The 18232-nt window shown below is 42.3% G+C and overlaps 1 protein-coding gene across 2 annotated transcripts; it reads left to right on the forward strand.

Moving 5' to 3' along the window:
* Positions 1-933: 933 nt before the first annotated feature.
* Positions 934-7370, forward strand: ZBTB42 (zinc finger and BTB domain containing 42). 2 transcript variants are annotated; one of them, XM_075282617.1, is made up of 2 exons: positions 934-1255; positions 3284-7370. In XM_075282617.1, exons 1-2 carry the CDS (start codon positions 1186-1188, stop codon positions 4726-4728), a joined length of 1515 nt encoding a protein of 504 aa, XP_075138718.1. In that variant the 5' UTR covers positions 934-1185; the 3' UTR covers positions 4729-7370. The 2 variants fall into 2 exon arrangements, with proteins under 2 accessions (XP_075138718.1, XP_075138719.1); XM_075282618.1 differs by lacking the exon at positions 934-1255 and adding an exon at positions 2534-2714.
* Positions 7371-18232: the final 10862 nt, after the last annotated feature.

Genomic DNA, 18232 nt, shown 5'->3' on the forward strand with positions numbered 1-18232 from the left:
GCTTCCCCTGATGTTCCAGTTGCATTCCAGAGGTGTTGGCATCATTTCCTGAGGTGTCATTGTGGACTTGGTGACTCCAATTAATTGAATTTTGGTTTCCTCTGAAACGAGCATTTTTTCCCCCATAGACTATAATGGGATTCGATATTCAACCAAATAGTCGAATATTGAGGGTCTACTTGAATCGAATATCGAATATTTCACTACTCGCTCATCTCTACAGACCATACAGAATATGGATATGTTTTCATCCAAGAGGTGCCACAGCAGCTGAATTCATAAATGCATTACACTATGTTTCAAATGCATCTGATCAAAGCAGCTATTACCGCTAGCTGTGGTTTTCAGTTAGAAGTGACAGGCATGGCCACCATGAGGTGCTGCAGCAGCTGGACTCATAGCTGCATTACACTGTGTTCTAATCGTCTTGGATTAAAGCAGGGTGAAAGGTCTGCTTAGCAAGAGGTGCTGCAGCCGCTTGATTCATTACACTGTGTCCTAAACTCATACAGGATTGTTAGTGCTAACATTAGTTTTCAATTAGAGAGACAGGTATACTTAAGAAGAGGTGCTGCAGCATCTGAATTAGTAGATTCATTACAATATAATCCTATTTGATTAAAGCAGGGGGTTAGTGCTAGTACCTTATTTTCAATTAGAAGTGACAGCTCTTCCTACCAAGAGGTTCTGCAGCAGCTAAGTCCTTGCACTTTATATTTCTGTGTTACAAGGGGCCAGTCCCCCCCACCCCTTCTCCTCTTAGTCCTAAAAGCTGCCAGGCTGCCCCTGCTAGCTGAGCAGTGTATTATAACAGGAGCAGCCTGTTTATCTGAGAAGGGCACAGCTGTAGCTCTCGCCTCTCCCCATTGGTTCCCAGCAGCGGTGGTAACACTTCCCATTGCTGGCTGGGGAGGGGAGGGGGAGCAGGGACTGTGTCCAGTGCCAGGCTCTGCGCAGAGACACCACCACCAGCACCACCAAGGAGAGCTCCATACACCAGCAGCACCAAGCCCTGAGCCCAGGAGCAATCACACAACAAGGGGGAGAGGCTACAGAGTATTGTGTGCAGAGAGGAGTGTCCTCTTACCAACCTGCTCCAACAACACAGTGCTGCTAGGCTGCCACTAACACAGCCACACACAGGGAGGAGGGAGGTGGCACCAGCTCCAACATCTGGGGATCTCCATGAAGCCGCAGGATCCCCACAAACTCTGGGCTTTAAACCAGCCACCAGCCCCTGGATCCCCCAAAGCCTGTAAGTAGCCTGAGTATCTGGGGTGCATGCTCATTATGCCAGGGAGGAAGGTCGGGGAAGAGAAGGAGGGAGGGGGGGGTCTGGTCTTTTAAACTGGATGAGACAAGTTTGCAGTCCCCATCTGGACTATTGCTGGTCTAACCCCCCCTGGGGACATTGTCCAGACAACAAGAGGGCTCTGCATTGAGTTTGATCCTGTTCATCTGACACCAGCACAAGCAGGAACATGGCTAAGAAGAAGTCTATAGCTACAATGTATCTGATGTATTTCCATCTCTGATTATCAACAATAACAACTTTGTTATGGGGGGAATCAACCGTGGGAAACAATGATCCAGGCTTGAATTGGCAGCTACATGGTGAAGGCACAGCCGGCAGGAGGGGAGAGAGGAGGGGGTGTTTGTGGATACAATGAGGTCTGTCTGCACTTCCTTAAACTCTGTGCAACCTGCTGCAGTTGGAACCGACAGGCCTGGGACTAGCTGCAAAGGTCACAGACATTGCTTTACCCATAGCCCAGCATGGGGCACACAAATCAGGGGGATATGCTATAGGGCTGAGCTGGTGGGGGGTGTCTGGAGACCTGCTCTACTTTTCATGTCTTAGTTACTATGTTGTATTATGAGCTTTATTATACTAGTTTATTTTTAACCCTTTGTTGCACTTGAAGTACACACAGTTGCATTCTATGAAATCTTTAGGGCTTGGATGACCTATAGAAGAATCTCATATTTAAGGACAGCTAAACCTAATGTGTTATTTTTAAAAGTGTAGTTTATATAATGGGCTGTGAATTTAATCTGCTCACATGTATGTGGAGATATGTCATATAAAGTAGGGGTCAGGACGCCAAATATAATTTTTAATAATCCCATTAAAATGAGTCTAGCCCATCTCTACCCAGTCTGAAATGGTGGGTTATAGGGAACAATAGATGGCTTGGTAAATCCAGAACATGTAGACATTAGGCATAGCGCCCCTTTAAACTGCTGTCCTGGGCCACATGCACCTGTACCTCTGAAAGAAAGCTAGACTTGTAGCCATAGACATTTGTGTCCTTCCCCAATCTGGCCAGCAGTTGCACCCATGTAATAGATGGCTATAAATGGGGAAGTTGGAACTTTAAAAGGCAGCAAGCGGCGTGGTTGGCTGGTAGTTAGATTTGCTGTAACATATGGCATTAAGAGGAGCACAGCTGGAGGTAGCATTTCTATCCTAGTGAACTCAGAGCAGCTGACTTTCCAGCTTGCTGTGTAATTAGCAAAGCGAGCACTCCCAGCCTCCTCCTCCCTCACACTCTCGCACTGACACAGGGACATACACTGCTGCTACTCACTGCTTGTCTGCTGGAGACCTTGTAATACCACAAGCCATGGCAGAGAAGAAAGCTAGATCACCCTAAAACTCCCTGGGGCATATCCCATGAGCCGATCCATCCTATTATTGCAGAGGGGGGAAGGTAAGCCAGTATCACAGCACTGACCCTAACATGGCACTTTATTTAAAGTCATAGTGCGGTAAAAAGTTTATAGCAATACTTTATTTTAATGCAACTTTCCGAAAAAAAAAAGAATAGGCTGTAGGACTGGCATAGCAGGTTGGGGGTTTGTTTGTGTCTTTTTGGAGTATGTCTGTTGCTGTGCTGCATGGTGTAAATATGTATCTGTGATCCCAGCGTCTACATAGTACGCACAAGCTGAATTAAGTTTTAGACAGCTGCCAAGGCTTGTGTTTAAAAGGCAGCAGTAACCATAACTACTTGATCGCTGCACTGACCAGGAGGGGGACAAAGCTTTGAAAACTGCCTCCTGGAAGCCATTGTTTATTTAAAATCAAGTTTTTCCTGTTCCCGGCAGGTGCAGTTAGATGAGAGGCTTGCTTTAAAAATGTAACTTGCCATAGAGAATTGAGCAGTGGACGTTATGTGCTTAGCTTGTTCCATGTGTTACCACAGCCAGATCGCTTTATTGCAGCTGCTAAGAGGATTTAGTTTACTGTAACATTCAAGTTTTTCCTGTTTTTAAACAGGTTATGAAGGAAGAATGGAGTTTCCAGACCATAGCCGCCAGTTGCTGCAATGTCTGAGTCAGCAGCGTCACCAGGGTTTCCTGTGTGACTGTACTGTTTTAGTTGGGGAAGCTCAGTTCCAAGCTCACAGAGCTGTATTGGCGTCTTGCAGCATGTACTTCCATCTTTTCTACAGGGACCAGCTAGACAAAAGGGACATTGTACATCTGAACAGTGACATTGTCACAGCCCCAGCATTCAGTCTGCTGCTTCAATTCATGTACGAAGGGAAGCTGGAATTCAACAACCTCCCAGTAGAAGACGTGCTGGCCGCTGCAAGCTATCTGCACATGTATGACATTGTAAAAGTCTGCAAGGGCAAGCTTAAAGATAAAGAACTCAATTCAGGAGAGAAAGCCGCTGATGATGGGTCTGACCTGGAGAAGGAGGATGGCTTCTCTGATACAGATGGACCTCAAGGATGTATCTTGGATGCAGGGGATAAAGAAAAAATGTCTACCACTGATTGTGAGAAACCTGCCTGGAAAGAAAAGGTCAGTGGGCTTCCAGGCTGGTCCCCCGACTTGATAGGTGTCAATTCAGTTTCTACAGAGGCTGTGTCATGTAAGACAGCAGCTGGAAAAACAAAGGCCAATGTCAATAGTTCTTCATGCCCTTTGTCCCAGAGATCTGCTAACCATACACAGCCTCCAAGTGATGGGGATTGTGCTCTGGATTTGTCTTTCAAGCCAATGTCTGGGAGAGATTCCTTACACCCCTCCTACGTCTTTGGACAGCTGGCTTCCGACAGCCAGCAGCAGGGCACTGTGCCACTTGTTAAAGATGAACAAGGCTTGCTGTCAGAACAGGAGGACAGTGAAGCAAAGAGTCCAAAGAGTCAACATGTTGGGAATTCGGCCAAAAACCTAATGACAGGGTTAGGACACATGTTCACAGGAAATGGAAATTCTCACGTTAGGGAAGAAGACTTGTATCATGATCGAGACGAAAGTGAAGATGACATGGACTCCTCAGATCTTTCCACATCAGGTGTCCTTGTGTCCCCGGGACAGATTTGCATATGTCCTTTGTGTAGTAAAGTTTTCCCAAGTCCTCATGTTCTGCAGCTTCATCTCAGCTCTCACTTCCGAGACAGGGACGGTTCTCGGATCAAGATGTCCCCGGATGGTTCTGTGCCCACTTGTACAATATGTGGCAAAACTTTCTCATGTATGTATACCTTAAAGAGACATGAACGTACACACTCCGGAGAAAAGCCTTACACTTGTGGTCAGTGTGGGAAAAGTTTCCAATATTCCCATAACCTCAGTCGTCACGCAGTGGTCCACACGCGGGAGAAGCCACATGCGTGTAAGTGGTGTGAGAGACGTTTCACCCAGTCGGGTGACTTGTACAGACACATCCGTAAGTTTCACTGTGGCCTAGTGAAGTCGTTGGTTGTGTAGTAATAAATAGGTTAATTTTCATTGTTGGATCCATTTTTAGCTCTGTAATAATCTCAGTTATGACACTGACCCCCACTAAGTGCATCCCCCCTCACCCCCCAATTATTTAATATATATTTAATATGATTTGTTCTGCTGGTCATATGAATGTGGCAGATTATTACAAATGTGAAAAGGGTCATCAACCATTTACCCCCAGTTCCCTGCTCAGCACATGTTGGTTACATCTGGCTTACTAACCAGAGTTAGATACAGAAATATTCCTAAACATATGCACTCTTTACTAGAACTACCTATATGATGCCTCCATTATACTGAGTTACAGCTGTAGCAGTGGTGAGTTTGTCATCCGGCACAATGTATTGCATTATGAGAATGCACAACCTATTCGGCTCTGCTACATCTGTAAAATCGTGTCCCAATCGCAGACAGCATGTCTTATACATGAGTTAAGGTTTTCTATCGGCATTTCAGTTAGCAGTATTTAGGACGTGGTACAGTCTCCTTGGTTTAGGTAAAGTATTGAACATTTGATAAATGTTTGGTTGCTTCAAAGTATTGACTATTAAAATTCTATTTATCATAGTGTTTCTGTACCCGGTCGACGACGTGCATTTTGTTAGCCTGATGAATTTTCTCATTTTGGCAAAATTTATTAATATTAAGTGCATAAAGCACAATGTAAGACAGTGGGCCTTATTTATCCAAGCTGTCTACAGGAAATCTTGCCTTGGTGCTCATCTTACGGCTCTTAAAATCCATAGGAAGGGGTTGATAGGGGCAACAAGGCCAGTTTTTCTATTAGACCGTTTGGATAAATGAGTCCCTATGTGTTCCCTCATCTGAAGCAGATGAAGAGTTTAGTATTTGTATCTAAGACAGTTATTAGAAATAAAATTTGGGTGACGACCAGAAGGACCTTGTCACAATGCACATAACTTTATGGCATGTTGACGGCTATCTGATGCAATCCACTCAGGAAACATTGTAGGTCAATGTTTAACTGATATGTTATGACAAACGTCTTAAGTATCCCCGGACTGATAAGCTATAGTATTCAACATGGTGTCTGTTTTACTCCCAGAATTCTTTGCAAAGTCTTAAAGGATGTACATTACATGGGAGGTAAACTCTAGCAACCAATCGGGAATCCAGACCGTTTAGACCACTCCAAAAACCTCAATTGTAATTGGCCCAAAAAGTTGCCAAATTTCAAGTCGCTTTGGCTAACTGGGCCAGTCTTAGTTTAGACTGAACAATGACCTTATTGTTTGCTAGGGGTTGCCGTGTGTTTGTACCATTAGCATGAAGTTATTATGGTCCGACACAAGTGGAGAGGCATCGTAAATCAGGAAGATCTCCTCTGTCAAGGGAAGTGCTCCATTTCATATGCCAGTCTAGAAGGTGTTTTTATTTTTAAGTGCCAATTGTTGGCTCGTGCTAAAAATCTATATTAAGATTCCATTGGCATTTACAAGATAAATGAAACCCTACGATACTAATTATTACAGAAATAAAAGCAGATGCCCTTAATGAGTTTTTATGATTCCCAAATGTCCGTGTAATGTGAGGAAATATATTTATACGCCAACACTGTGTCACTCTTGTTCTGTGTTCGCATTGTGGCTTTTCTCCCTAACTGCTGTTACATTCACATTGAAGGTATGATTCAATTTTTTTTTTTTTTTTTTTTTTAACCTTTTATGTGTGAACATCATTGTTCGGTAGGCTTCACCAAGGTACAATAGTTCTATTACTGGTTAGCGATGTTATTTTGCTGTGATTGAAAATAGCACTGAAAAAACTACTAAAACTAAGTTATTTTTTTGTTGTTTTTTTTTTCCTGACGGTACTTGATATAGTATTTATTAGTTTTTATTTGAAGTGAAATGATTTATAATTTAGAGATTCTATTTAGCGTTTTTTTTTTTTTTCTTCATCCTTTTAAGTTGAGTAATCATCCCCGAAATGGGAGCAATAGCTGTATGTTTTTGATTTTTTTTTTTTTTCTTTAAAATATTTAATTTATGTATACTTTATTAAAACATGATAAAGTAATATTGGACACTGGTAAGCAACAAGGAAAGTTTACATCCGCCTGATGAACATGGTAAAAATATCATAGAAATCCAGCTGTGCAATGTCACGTTACCTTGTTGTTGTTTTTTTGTTTGTTTGATAGCAATGTTATTTGCACTTAAATTTTTTTTCTGGAGTCAATAACACTGATCTTTTTGGTAGATAAAAACAAACTTGCATATTTGCGTATAGCATTTGTTTATGAACACATTGCACAGATGCAGTTTGGGTATAATAAATTTGTAATTATTTGTTGAATCTGTACCTGCTCTGCAGAGCTGCTCATGGGTTTTAACACTGGATGTGAAAATATAATCACACCAATGCTGTGAAATCACTGAAAATTATCAGTTCCTAGTTCTCCTTGAAGTGATAAAAATGTATATGTAAAAAGAAAAACAAAACACAAAAACACTAATTATTTCTGTATAAAGTTTTATACTATATAATAATATGTAGACAGATCTGTTGGCTTGGAATATATTTTATAAGAAAATATTTTGCTGTTCTACAGATTTTTTTTCTGTTTCTTTTTGTAATTCTTTCCCTTCCTTTTAGTTTGTGTGGTGTTTAATTTGTACAAATTTTTCAGTGTGTGTTAAACTGACAATCGTGGATAGGATTGATGTCTTTATATTTTTCTTTTGTCAAAAAATAAAATCTAAATCTGTTATAAATTATGGTTGTTTTTATGTAATGATTGATTTTAATTTTTTATTTTTTTTTTCCCTAGACTTCTTGGCTTTGAATTTTCTGATGTGTGTATTTTGTATGATCAATAAAAGCAGATGTTTACTACGATACAACAAAGCTTACTAATCTTAAACATACTTCAGGGTTGTTCTCTAATGGAACAAATAATTTCCTTTTAATCGGGGTATTTACTGGTGCTCAATTTGATGCCAGAAGGAATGAAGGCTTATCTGTAGACAAAAGACACTGTCCGTGGAGATTATTAAGACATAGTCTGAAGTAACTACAATACCCATAGTGTTAGTACTCCAGCTACTTCAAGTTTTGATTGTGTCTTGTGAGCCTGTAGCCTTTAAAAATTGACACTTATTTTGCTTTTTTTTAATTATTATTATTTTTTTTTAACGGGTCAAAAATAGTTTAAGCCATCAAATGGCCTGTGTTTGCAGAGTTGTGTGGTCTCTGATGTTTTTGAAAAACTTGTTTTCCAACTTCATATCTTGTCTCACATCTGGGCAGAAGAACAGATGCACTCTTCACTTACAAAATGTTCTAATCAAAAGTTTACGAACTTTTTAACTAGTTTGAAATATCCCTCTAACTTCTGCTGTCATGCTTAAGTGACATACTCCTGACAGGCTGTGGAAATTGTGATCAAAAGGACTTCGTCTTGGGTTTCTGTCTGGGTTTTGGTTTATGGTGGCCAGATATAATTAGGCTGAGGCCCCACGTTGCAGAAACGCAGCTTTTTTTTTGTTGCTTTAACCAAACTCCTTAGTAGATTGGGCAGAAGGTAGAAGTTTAAGACCTTCCTATATATTTCCCATTTGTAGCCATTCTTGGCTTTGGTTAAAAAAACTGCAACAATCAAGGATGCGTTTTCGCAACGTGGAGCCTTAGACCGGGGCTCCACAGGCCGGAAACGCTGCGATTTGCCCTCAGCGTTTTACAGTACTTGCAAAGTGGATGGGATTCATGCAAATCCCATCCCCACTTTGTGGAAAAAATTGCAGCGCGGACACGCTGTGATTTCCAAAGCTGTTACGATTTTGAAAACCGCAGCATGTCAATTATATCTACGGAAACGCCAGCGGCTACCCCGTAGATATAATTGTAACAGAAAGTCAGCGGAGGAAAAGTCAGTGAACTTTCTGTTCAAAGCGCTGTGGGAAGAACCGCGTTGTGTTCAGCGCTAAAGCACTGCGTTTCTGGCTCATGGGGCCTTAGCCTCAGGTAGTTTTTGTTAGGTTGCTGACAGAGATCCTCAACAGCACCTGATCTACCCAGGAACATCTGAACAAGCACAACTGACCCTTCTTTTTTTCCAATGGTTTTCCTTGAAAAACTGTTGGGCTACCCCATACACATTAGATCATAGTCTACTTCTATACTTACTAGTAAGGAATTCCTGTGGTGTGTGAGCTGTAGTGAAACAGTCAGAGCCGCCTGGGAATTGTAGCTTCACCACTATGGAGGACAAGAGGTTGCAGGTCACTGCCTTGGAGCTTATTCACACGACACGTGCTTGACAGTGAAAATTGTAATTGAATCTATTGAGGGATTCATGAAGATAGCTCAAGAATTAACATGTTATATTCTTTAACCAAAAAATGAATTCATTTTCTTTGAGGTGATGTGTTGACAAATAAGTAAAAGTATAGTGTGAATAAACAGGATCATTGTGCTTGCCAACCAGATATCTACCATGACCCACCTGTGCAGATAATACTCCCACTGCTAATAATATCAGTGCTCCAGGGAGCTGAAGCCCCGCCCCCAGTGCACAACTGCTTCATTTGCATAAGAATTCAAAGTTTTTTTTTCTACAAAAGTGATATAGATAACAAAAGGTATGTCATGTATCAGTGTAACAAACTATAATGCAGTGATAGCAGTTGAATATGCTTGGGGGAGGTGGTAGGGCCCCTTCACATGGAGTTTACGCTCCGTGGATTCTGTACATTTTACACGTGTAAAAATACACGTGTAAAATATAGTTAGCCATTGAGTTCAATGTCATGTTCGTATAACGCGTGTCTCTTTGCGCACGCAAAAAAGCACGCGTTATACGAAAAAGCCATTGAACTCAATGGCTAACTACATTTTACACATGTATTTTTACACTTGTAAAATGTACAGAATACACAGCGCATAGACAGAATACACGGAGTGTAAACTCCGTGTGAAGGGGCTCGTAGACTACCTTTTAAAGAATAAATTTACATTTGTAATACTTTAAAGCCCCACTCCAGTGCAATGTAATAATTTTTATCCATGTAAAACATGGCATAATACTGTACAATAAATACATCTACTTACTGGGCACATCATTCACTTTATACAGCTACAGAATGGGTCCCCAGCTGATAATGTGATCTGCAAACCACCCGAAAGTCCCTGGTTCCCATGTATATCTATGAAAACTTATCATAGAGGAGAGGTTATAATAGACTTCCGGCTGGTGTGTGAATCAGAAGGTCAGCCTGCCATGGCCAGCCTGGTACCCAATGTGGAGCTGCGTAACCTGAATGAGTGCATGGTTCACTGTGTATTAGTATGCCCTGAACTAGAAATTATTAGTGTTAGTTCACACAGTGGAAACCTTTTCCACTGTGAGGCTAGCCGTGCAGTGCATTGGCATCCCGCTCCTGATTAGGCCTGGATCAATAGACCTAATCAGGAGGGACTCTCAAGCCGTGGAAGCCGCCTGAAGATAGGGGATGCCACTGCTAGCGACTCCCATTGAAATGAATGGGAGGTGGTTTTCATGGGATTCCATGTCAAAATCCACCTGCAAAAACCTCCGTGTGAGCATACCCTTATAGTACACTAAAGTGCAACTTTAAGAGTTGTATGAGATAAGAGGTTAGTCCCCCCCCCCCCCCAAATCACCACATCTACAGTACCACCCTTAGGCATGGGCTGTGTATGCCATTGTAGTTCATGGATGGACGCAATTTGAATATAGAGACAAGATGTAGTTGAGTGATGGGGTTTATGGAAATGGAAAAAGCTGATTTTTTTTTTTTTTTTTTTTTAAATTATTGCATACAACCTTCTTTATCTTTTTGGTGGGTCATTCCATATTCAGAAGGTTTTAAATTGGAGGCCAGGAAAGTGAGTCGTGTACAAGACCATCTCCAACTGTGGTGATAATAGAGGTGGAACTGTGACAACCTGTTGTTTGCTTTAAAGACTATGACCTCAGTGCACCCTCAAATAAGGAAATGTAAATGGACAATTATTAAAGGGATTGTCTTGTCACAAGGATCCTATCTATAATGCTTGCTAATGTGAATATAAGACTTTTCCTAAATACATTGCTTCAGCAAAATTGCTTTGTTTGGCCACTATCTTACTTTATTAATTTTTTTGTGGCCACAGCCCTGACCTAGCTGCTCCTGAGTCAAGTGATGTGTCTGCTGCTCTCGGGGGAAGGAGGAGGGGCTAAGTGCAGGGAGCGAGCCTGGTGGGAGGGGGGGGGGGGGTAGTTTAGCCTTTGGGGGAAGGGGCCGCCAATACAGGGTTAGATGCCGGCACAAGTGAAGTCAGCAACATCGCTATGCTTGTGCCCTGCATGAAGCAAGCAGCGGCAGAAGCGATGCTGTTGTTCCGGGGCGGGGGGGCGGAGGAGCGGAATAACAGCATCGCTTCTGCCGCTGCTGGCTTCATGCAGGGCAGAAGCATAGCGATGTTGCTGGCTTCACCTGTGCCAGCGTCTAACACTCCCCAGCATCCGCTGTAATAGAGAGGCGGATGCCGGGGACAGTTAGACGCCGGCACAGGTGAAGCCAGCAACATCGCTATGCTTCTGCCCTGCATGAAGCCAGCAATAGAAGAAGCGATGCTGTTATTCCGCTCCGGGGTCACATATGCAAAGCCAAGCGGCGAGATGCCGCCGCCCTGCGTGCACACTCATACACCAGTCTAGCCTTCACAATGCGAATACAGACCCGACACCCTGTCGGGTCTGTATTTGCACTGTGAAGGCTAGACTGGTCTATGAGCGCGCACGCAGGGCCGGCGGCATCTCGCCGCTTGGCTTTGCATATGTGACCCCGCCCACCAATGACGAGACAAAGCCAGAAGACTGAAGAATTCACAGAAGCGAAGACTGGTAAGTATGCGACGTGGGACAAACCCCTTTAATGGAATCGGTTTTTGACTGATCTCCTCTCTAGGTTTACTACAATGAGATGATTTGGTAGCATTTACAAGACTTTACTAAATCAGTGATGGCATAAATTGAAAGAAAACATTAAATGGATATCAGATCCGCTATATGGACATAAAATAACTTACCTGGTTATGAAACGGACTATAACACATCAGCTTAATGTTACAGGGGAATACAGAATTAGAAAAACAGCTACTTTGTTACCAAAAAAAGAGCCAAACCTGTCCATGTGTTGTCTATTTTAGCTCTCCACCACTGAAGAAAATGTGACGTGTGGTGCTGTTTTTTGAAGAATGTAGGCATATATTCTGTATATAGCAGTCACATATGAAATGCTGTAACAAATGTAGCCCTACACCCTCAACAACCGAGGAACCCTTACAGCTGTAAGTGATATAACAGCTGGAGGACCCCAGCAGCTGGTACAGTAGAACAGCTGGATGACCCCAGCAGTTGGTGCATTAGAGCAGCTGGAGAACTCCAGCAGCTGACATGCTACAGCAGCTGGAGACATTCAGAAGCCTGTTCTGTCTATGGAAATTTCATGGAGGGATATTTTTGCCATTGCTATTTTTTTTTTGTTTAAAATCATTTATTGAACCCTATATTAACATATGATAAAATGAACAGCATAAATCCATGCAGGGGCAAAGTATCCTAACTACAAAGGAATAGGTATAACAATATTAGTAATTTTTTGTTTATTCTTGGCTAGGTTGATATTTGAATGTGTAGACCCTACATTTTGCTGTATAAGCTAGTGAATTCTCCCTCCTTGTATTTCTAGTGTGCCCTATAAAACTATTAGCTGAATGTATGCCAAAGTTGTCTCCTATTTCTGTAAGTTTGCCTGATCGACTATATACCACACTTTTCAATACGTAAGGTCATTTCCATAGGTTCGGCTAGATGCTGCATTTGTTCCAGTCAAAGTTAATACGTAAAATGTGGCATAAACCTATTCAAGATGTTATCCAACCCTTTAAATAGATGGGTATTGAATTTTAGACATGTGGGGTTCTGACTTTTGCCACCCCTGCCCAGGGTACATGGTGTTCTTCGTTGTTTGCTGCCGCTACAGTGCTTGCATTCCTGTACTCCTTGTTCCATGCATTGCAGTGTTGTCTCTTTCACTTGAACTGGAGATCTGCACAAGCATTATGATCCCTTTTAAACAGCCAAAGTTGGACCCCGTGGATCTAAAATTTAAGTTGGATAACCCCTTTAACCAATACCTACACATCACCTGCTTTTACAATGGTACCATCTCTTTCCATTGCTGTAAAGTTGAAGAAAGCAAAATAAAAAGTCCCTGTTGGCCTGATATGTCAAAGTTGTCTGAGGGTCCTAATACATAGGTGGCAGTGGCCAGGAGTGTCACTCATTGTTTAGTGGCAATTGCCAGACTGTATCGGGAATTGCAAGCGCTACCACACATGTAATAGATTCCTGAAAGACTAATGTCCATGTTGTCCATTGTAACCAACAACATTGCACATTTTATTATTGAAGGGCAGTTTCTAGAAGTCAGAGCTGCACAGTGACTACTTACTGAGGGGTCCAGGGCTAATTTTGGTGAGCCTTGGCTATGTTTAATAGGCTTTACAAGTGTTGAACTTGGCTTCCTTAGTCTAATATAGATAACGATTTTGAGGTTCACCTCCACATCTATATCCTTTTTTTATTATATCAGGAGCTTTGCTATCCTTTAACATGCCAAATGTATCAATAAGATTGGAATAAAACCCTATTGATTGGGTTTAATGCAACCATGAAATGTGCCTGTCCTTTGGACCTGAGGGGTATAGTTCTGTGTCAGAGCCTGGGTCTGCTGTAGGAATCCATGGTGGCCCAGTTCAATTGTTACCCATTCTTCACAACCTTATACATTATAATAGCATGACTCTTTTGCAAGACTTCAGGCCCTGGCCTTTTGCTATAAAGGAAAAATATTACAACCGAAATGAAACCTTCGGCCCTCACCCGGCTGTTACTCAGTAGGTTAGAGAAATGCCGGGACTTCCCTGCCGCTTGCTCTATCATGTCACCTCTGTCCTGGGTATTTCAGCAGTGAGGAGAGCGCTGGCAAGCAGAGAAATGATTAGATAACACACTGCTAGAATAGATTTTTACGGAAGGGTCAATGCAATGTCATCGCCTTCTCAAATTCATCTGAGGACTGTCCAGCGGAACTTGTTCTTCCTGTATCTTATGTTTTGTCTACAATACCTGAGTAGAGGCTGTACTGTATCACCAAGACACTTCTGTATAGTCCATTCCTTATGGTGAACTCTGAGCACGGCCTGGGGCCTCGGTGCAATTATAAGAAGCGTCTGAAGAACACAGCAGTCTGGTCTATTTTATGCAAGTGAGGCACTAAAGCAGCTGTTCCTTTCTTGTAGACTTGAGGAACAACTAGGCTGATAAATGAGTATATAAAGAAAGTATACACTGTGAACAAGGACACAGGAAGGAAATTACTAAACTTGGTTAGCATGCCAGGTTGGGGGGAGTAGGGGTACCAACAAGCCAGTATCTGAATGCAGGGCCAGGGTAATCAACTGAATCATTGCAGTGGGCGAGAAGTGCCTAGCTATGACTCTGCCTACCAACACAGAAAAAATGTCAACCCCTGGTGCTCCATACACAGTTTTACTTCTGTTTTGCCACATTTTAATCATGAGTAGTTCTAGGAAATGTTTCTGTGACTGCTCTTATGGAAAATGGGAAGAAAGCCATGTGAGATAAAACCAGACAAAAAAACCCAGCATCATCATCACGGCAGCCTTCTAGTTCACAGCCAGATAGTGTGGACCGTTGCCCCCCAGAACTGACCAATGTAGTAAATTATCATTGTGGCCAGATTACTTCAACATGTGCTGTCCCCTATTTCAGAGATCCATCCCCCACGTAGCTTATTCACTGACCTAACACCTCTTTTAATAGCACCAGGAGTGGTGTGGGGACCACCACTGTAGAGTATGAGGGGAGGCTCTTGACACTCTTAAGGCTGGTCTTACATGATCGTATTGATTTTACAGTCCGCAACTTGCTGATCAGCAACATAGACACCGCAGACGCCCGTGTCCTGCCGCACTCGCCCATAGAGTTCTATGGGCGAGTCCATGCAGTGCCGTGAATTCACGGACTTTGCGGACCCGCTCTATTCCGTGCGGAGGCCCGGCACACCACGGATAAAATATCTGGTGGTGTAAGAGGCCGCATTGAATATAATGTGTCCGCAATTGAAAACCCTCAATTGTGGACCATTTGCAGACTTACATTACGGTCGTGTAAGACCTCTAGTACGGACACATTTATTAGCTTTGTTGTTACAGCCATAACACCTGAACCAGCATCCATCTTGGACCTCCACCATGGTATGTAATTTTTGGTGGTGGGGATCATCCAGTGCTAAGCTACTCATACTCTCCTAAGGCTTCATGCAAGTGACTGCATTACAACCCTGTCTAAGGGTCTGGTAATATTTCATTTGCTCTTCATGTTTTTCTGCTCTGTCAGAGCAGCAGAAAAATAGATAATAAAAAAAACCCTGTCAAAAAAACCAGTGCACTGGATCTGTCATATTATAGACATCAGCAACAGAATCAGTTAACGTATAATAGAACAGTGGGGCTTCCGTCCATTATTTTGACAAGAAGAATAGTGCTGCATGCTGTGCTATTGTCCCTGTCAAATATGACAGGACTTCAGGCAAAAATGTAAACAGTGTAGTGATGGAACTACTGCCATAGCAGCGTCTATGGGGCCTGCAATATTAGAGGCCCAGTATGACCTCACCCATCCTACTTGAGCAGTCAGAGTGGTGCTCAAGGGAGGTGAAGGCCCGCCCCCAGTGCACCAACTGCCTCATTTGCATAAGTCTTCAAAGTTGTTTTTTTTTTAATCTACAAAAGTGACATACATAACAAATCAAACAAGCTTTATTGGCACGTGCGAATAGATATTTGGCATACATGTGATGAGTTCTGTAGTGCAGTGGTAGGAGTTGAATATGCCTGACAGACTCCCTTTAAAGGGGTGCTCCATCAAATACAGCTTTTATATTTCCACTTCAATAAATAAGCTTAGTGAAATTGTGAGGGGAACTTAGTATTAGGGGTAGAGAGGTTGCGTAAGTCTACAGGCTAAACAAGGGTATATTCTTTTTAAAGAAGTTAGAGCTCCATCTAGTGGTCCTGTGCAGGGTTGCTGGCTGATGTGTGTTTGTTGGTAGAATAACGGACAATAACCGCCACGTACTTAGGAGATGCAGACATGTGTCTTGGAAGAAAGTAGGATTTACTTCACAGCAGAATAATACCAACATTGTCTGCTTTCAGATAAAGCACACAAAAACATTAGTATACCTACTATGGCAGTGCACACTGACTTTGCCTTTACCACATGGCACTGCATTTTATGATTTTCTTCAGTTCAGTTGGATTTCTGGGACCACTCAAAAGGGTTGTGATATTTTTTCATCATTTGGTGCATGCATGTGCAATTGGTTCATCCATTTATCTGTGTGACACATATGTCAATCCATGTACGAAGTGGAGTAAACAAGTGGAAATACAGTTTTACCTATGAAGAAGCTAGATAAACAAAAAAACAAAAAATGCTGGAGTTCGCTTTTAAGGTAATGGTGTAGAGCTGGAGCCCTGCACAGGGATTAGATCGCTCGGCTGTACTCATGGTCTAGGCCTCAACCTTTTGCGTCACAGAGACGGCTTCTTGAGGACACAGGAAACCAACTGTCCTAACTGGACTTTACGTATGAACTCCTGGAGTAGATGCAATAGTTGCTCTTTTTCTATATAGCGTGCCTTTACCGCTTCATAACTGCAGCAAGTGCAGAGTTATACCCCTAGATATACCTCTAAAACCCCTCCAGAGCCACAGCTTCTCGCCAAAATGAGGTGCCTTCACTTGTAGTTCCTGTAAAACACAAACACAACAAAGTAAACCACCAAACTGAAAGTCTCATGCTTGGAAACTGACAGCAAAACGTACAATACACAGCATAAACAAGTTTCCCCGCTTGGGGTCCATTTGTTTTCCGTGCGGTGTCCGCACGAGTTATGCAGAGAGGAAAGTAGTTCATGAAATAGTTTTCTCTCTGCATGTTCCATGCGGACACTGTGTGGAAAACACATGGCCCCATTATAATCTATGGGGTCTCTGTGCTTTCATTGCTCAGCGCTTGTCAATGCATTCAGTAGTCCGTTTGGGGGGTCCCCAAGAAGATTCCCCGAACGGAATACCGAACACAGATGTGAACCAGGCCTAACAAAGGAGTGTCATAACATATAGTTTGAAAGAAAGATTCTCCAAAATGATTATTTCATCAAGAATATAATTATTTGCTAAAACAGAAATTTGCTTACAGACGTCAGTGTAGGATACCATGTCATTGCCTTCTCTTTAGCGTGGCCCCTTCTAACATAAGAAATTAAATGTCACACAATGGCTTTACAGTTAGTATTGTATATCATAAAGGGCTGGATCTGTAGCGTTCTTATTCCTATTAGGAGCAATAACGGTGCCTATGATCCTACAGTAACACTTGATTGAGCGACTTCTCCATGGACATATTTTGTATATGCTTAGTTTTTGTCTGTGCATATATGCGTTTTCAATGGAGATGATGAAATAAACTACTTCAGGAAGAGCAAAGGATCAAGTGTAGAAATGCAACATGCCTGATCTTTATTTTTTCAATATCTGATGGGGAAAGTGATGACTTAATCTCTCTCTCTCCCCCCCCCCCCTATACACATTGGATAACTGTAAGGTTCAAGTGACTCATGTATATGTGGGCCTATTCCAGTGGTTTCAAAGGTGAGTACATGTAAAAGCTTCTGGTGATTAATCGTTGAAGCCAAAGCCAAAAATGGCTACAAGAGGAATGTGGGATATATATAAAGTTTTTATACTTCTACTTTCTGCTCAATCCACTCCTTGCTTTGGATCAAAAAACCACAACAAAATCTGCAACAAAAAAAGCTGCGTTTCCGCAACGTGGGGCCTCAGCCTAAAAAAAAAAAGAGTAACCCTTTAAGACTGAAAGTAAAAGTAGATTGATGCCTGTACATGTTCAAGCAGGGGTATAGCTATGGGAAGAGCAGAGATAGTAGTCACAGATGTCATGATGCCCGAGGGCCACATTAAAGACATTAGTATTTAGTAACACGTGGTAGACTGAAGTTGGGAGGGCGGTTGCAGTTTTGCAGATGGCATAAGTGACAGCTCTGTATCCAGGTAAGATTTTGGCATATTTCAAGTATAGTACATTGTGAAGGACATTTTAGAGGTAAGTAATGCATTATAGGAATCCTCTCCGTTATGGATTTGTTGGAACGGTGAAGTCACAAACAGCTGCAGAGTCACCAGTTGCCTGGCTCTGCAATACGTATTATCAATCCAAGCGCACTTTGCTGTTCATACACAACAGTCTCTTCCAGCAACGCTATTGCCAAGAGGCAGTGGACAGAAAATGGCAGACATCCAAGAATCCATGCAAATAACAAAGCTACAGACGCTTTTGTACAT

This window comes from Leptodactylus fuscus, chromosome 7, assembly GCF_031893055.1.
Source record: "Leptodactylus fuscus isolate aLepFus1 chromosome 7, aLepFus1.hap2, whole genome shotgun sequence".
NCBI lineage: Eukaryota > Metazoa > Chordata > Amphibia > Anura > Leptodactylidae > Leptodactylus > Leptodactylus fuscus.

Bases quoted from the DNA above. Each gene is read 5' to 3' on its own strand.
- ZBTB42 (XM_075282617.1), top strand. From the start codon at position 1,186: ATGAAGCCGCAGGATCCCCACAAACTCTGGGCTTTAAACCAGCCACCA. The intron at 1,256-3,283 runs GTAAGTAGCCTG...GTTTTTAAACAG, and splicing joins CCCTGGATCCCCCAAAGCCT to GTTATGAAGGAAGAATGGAG.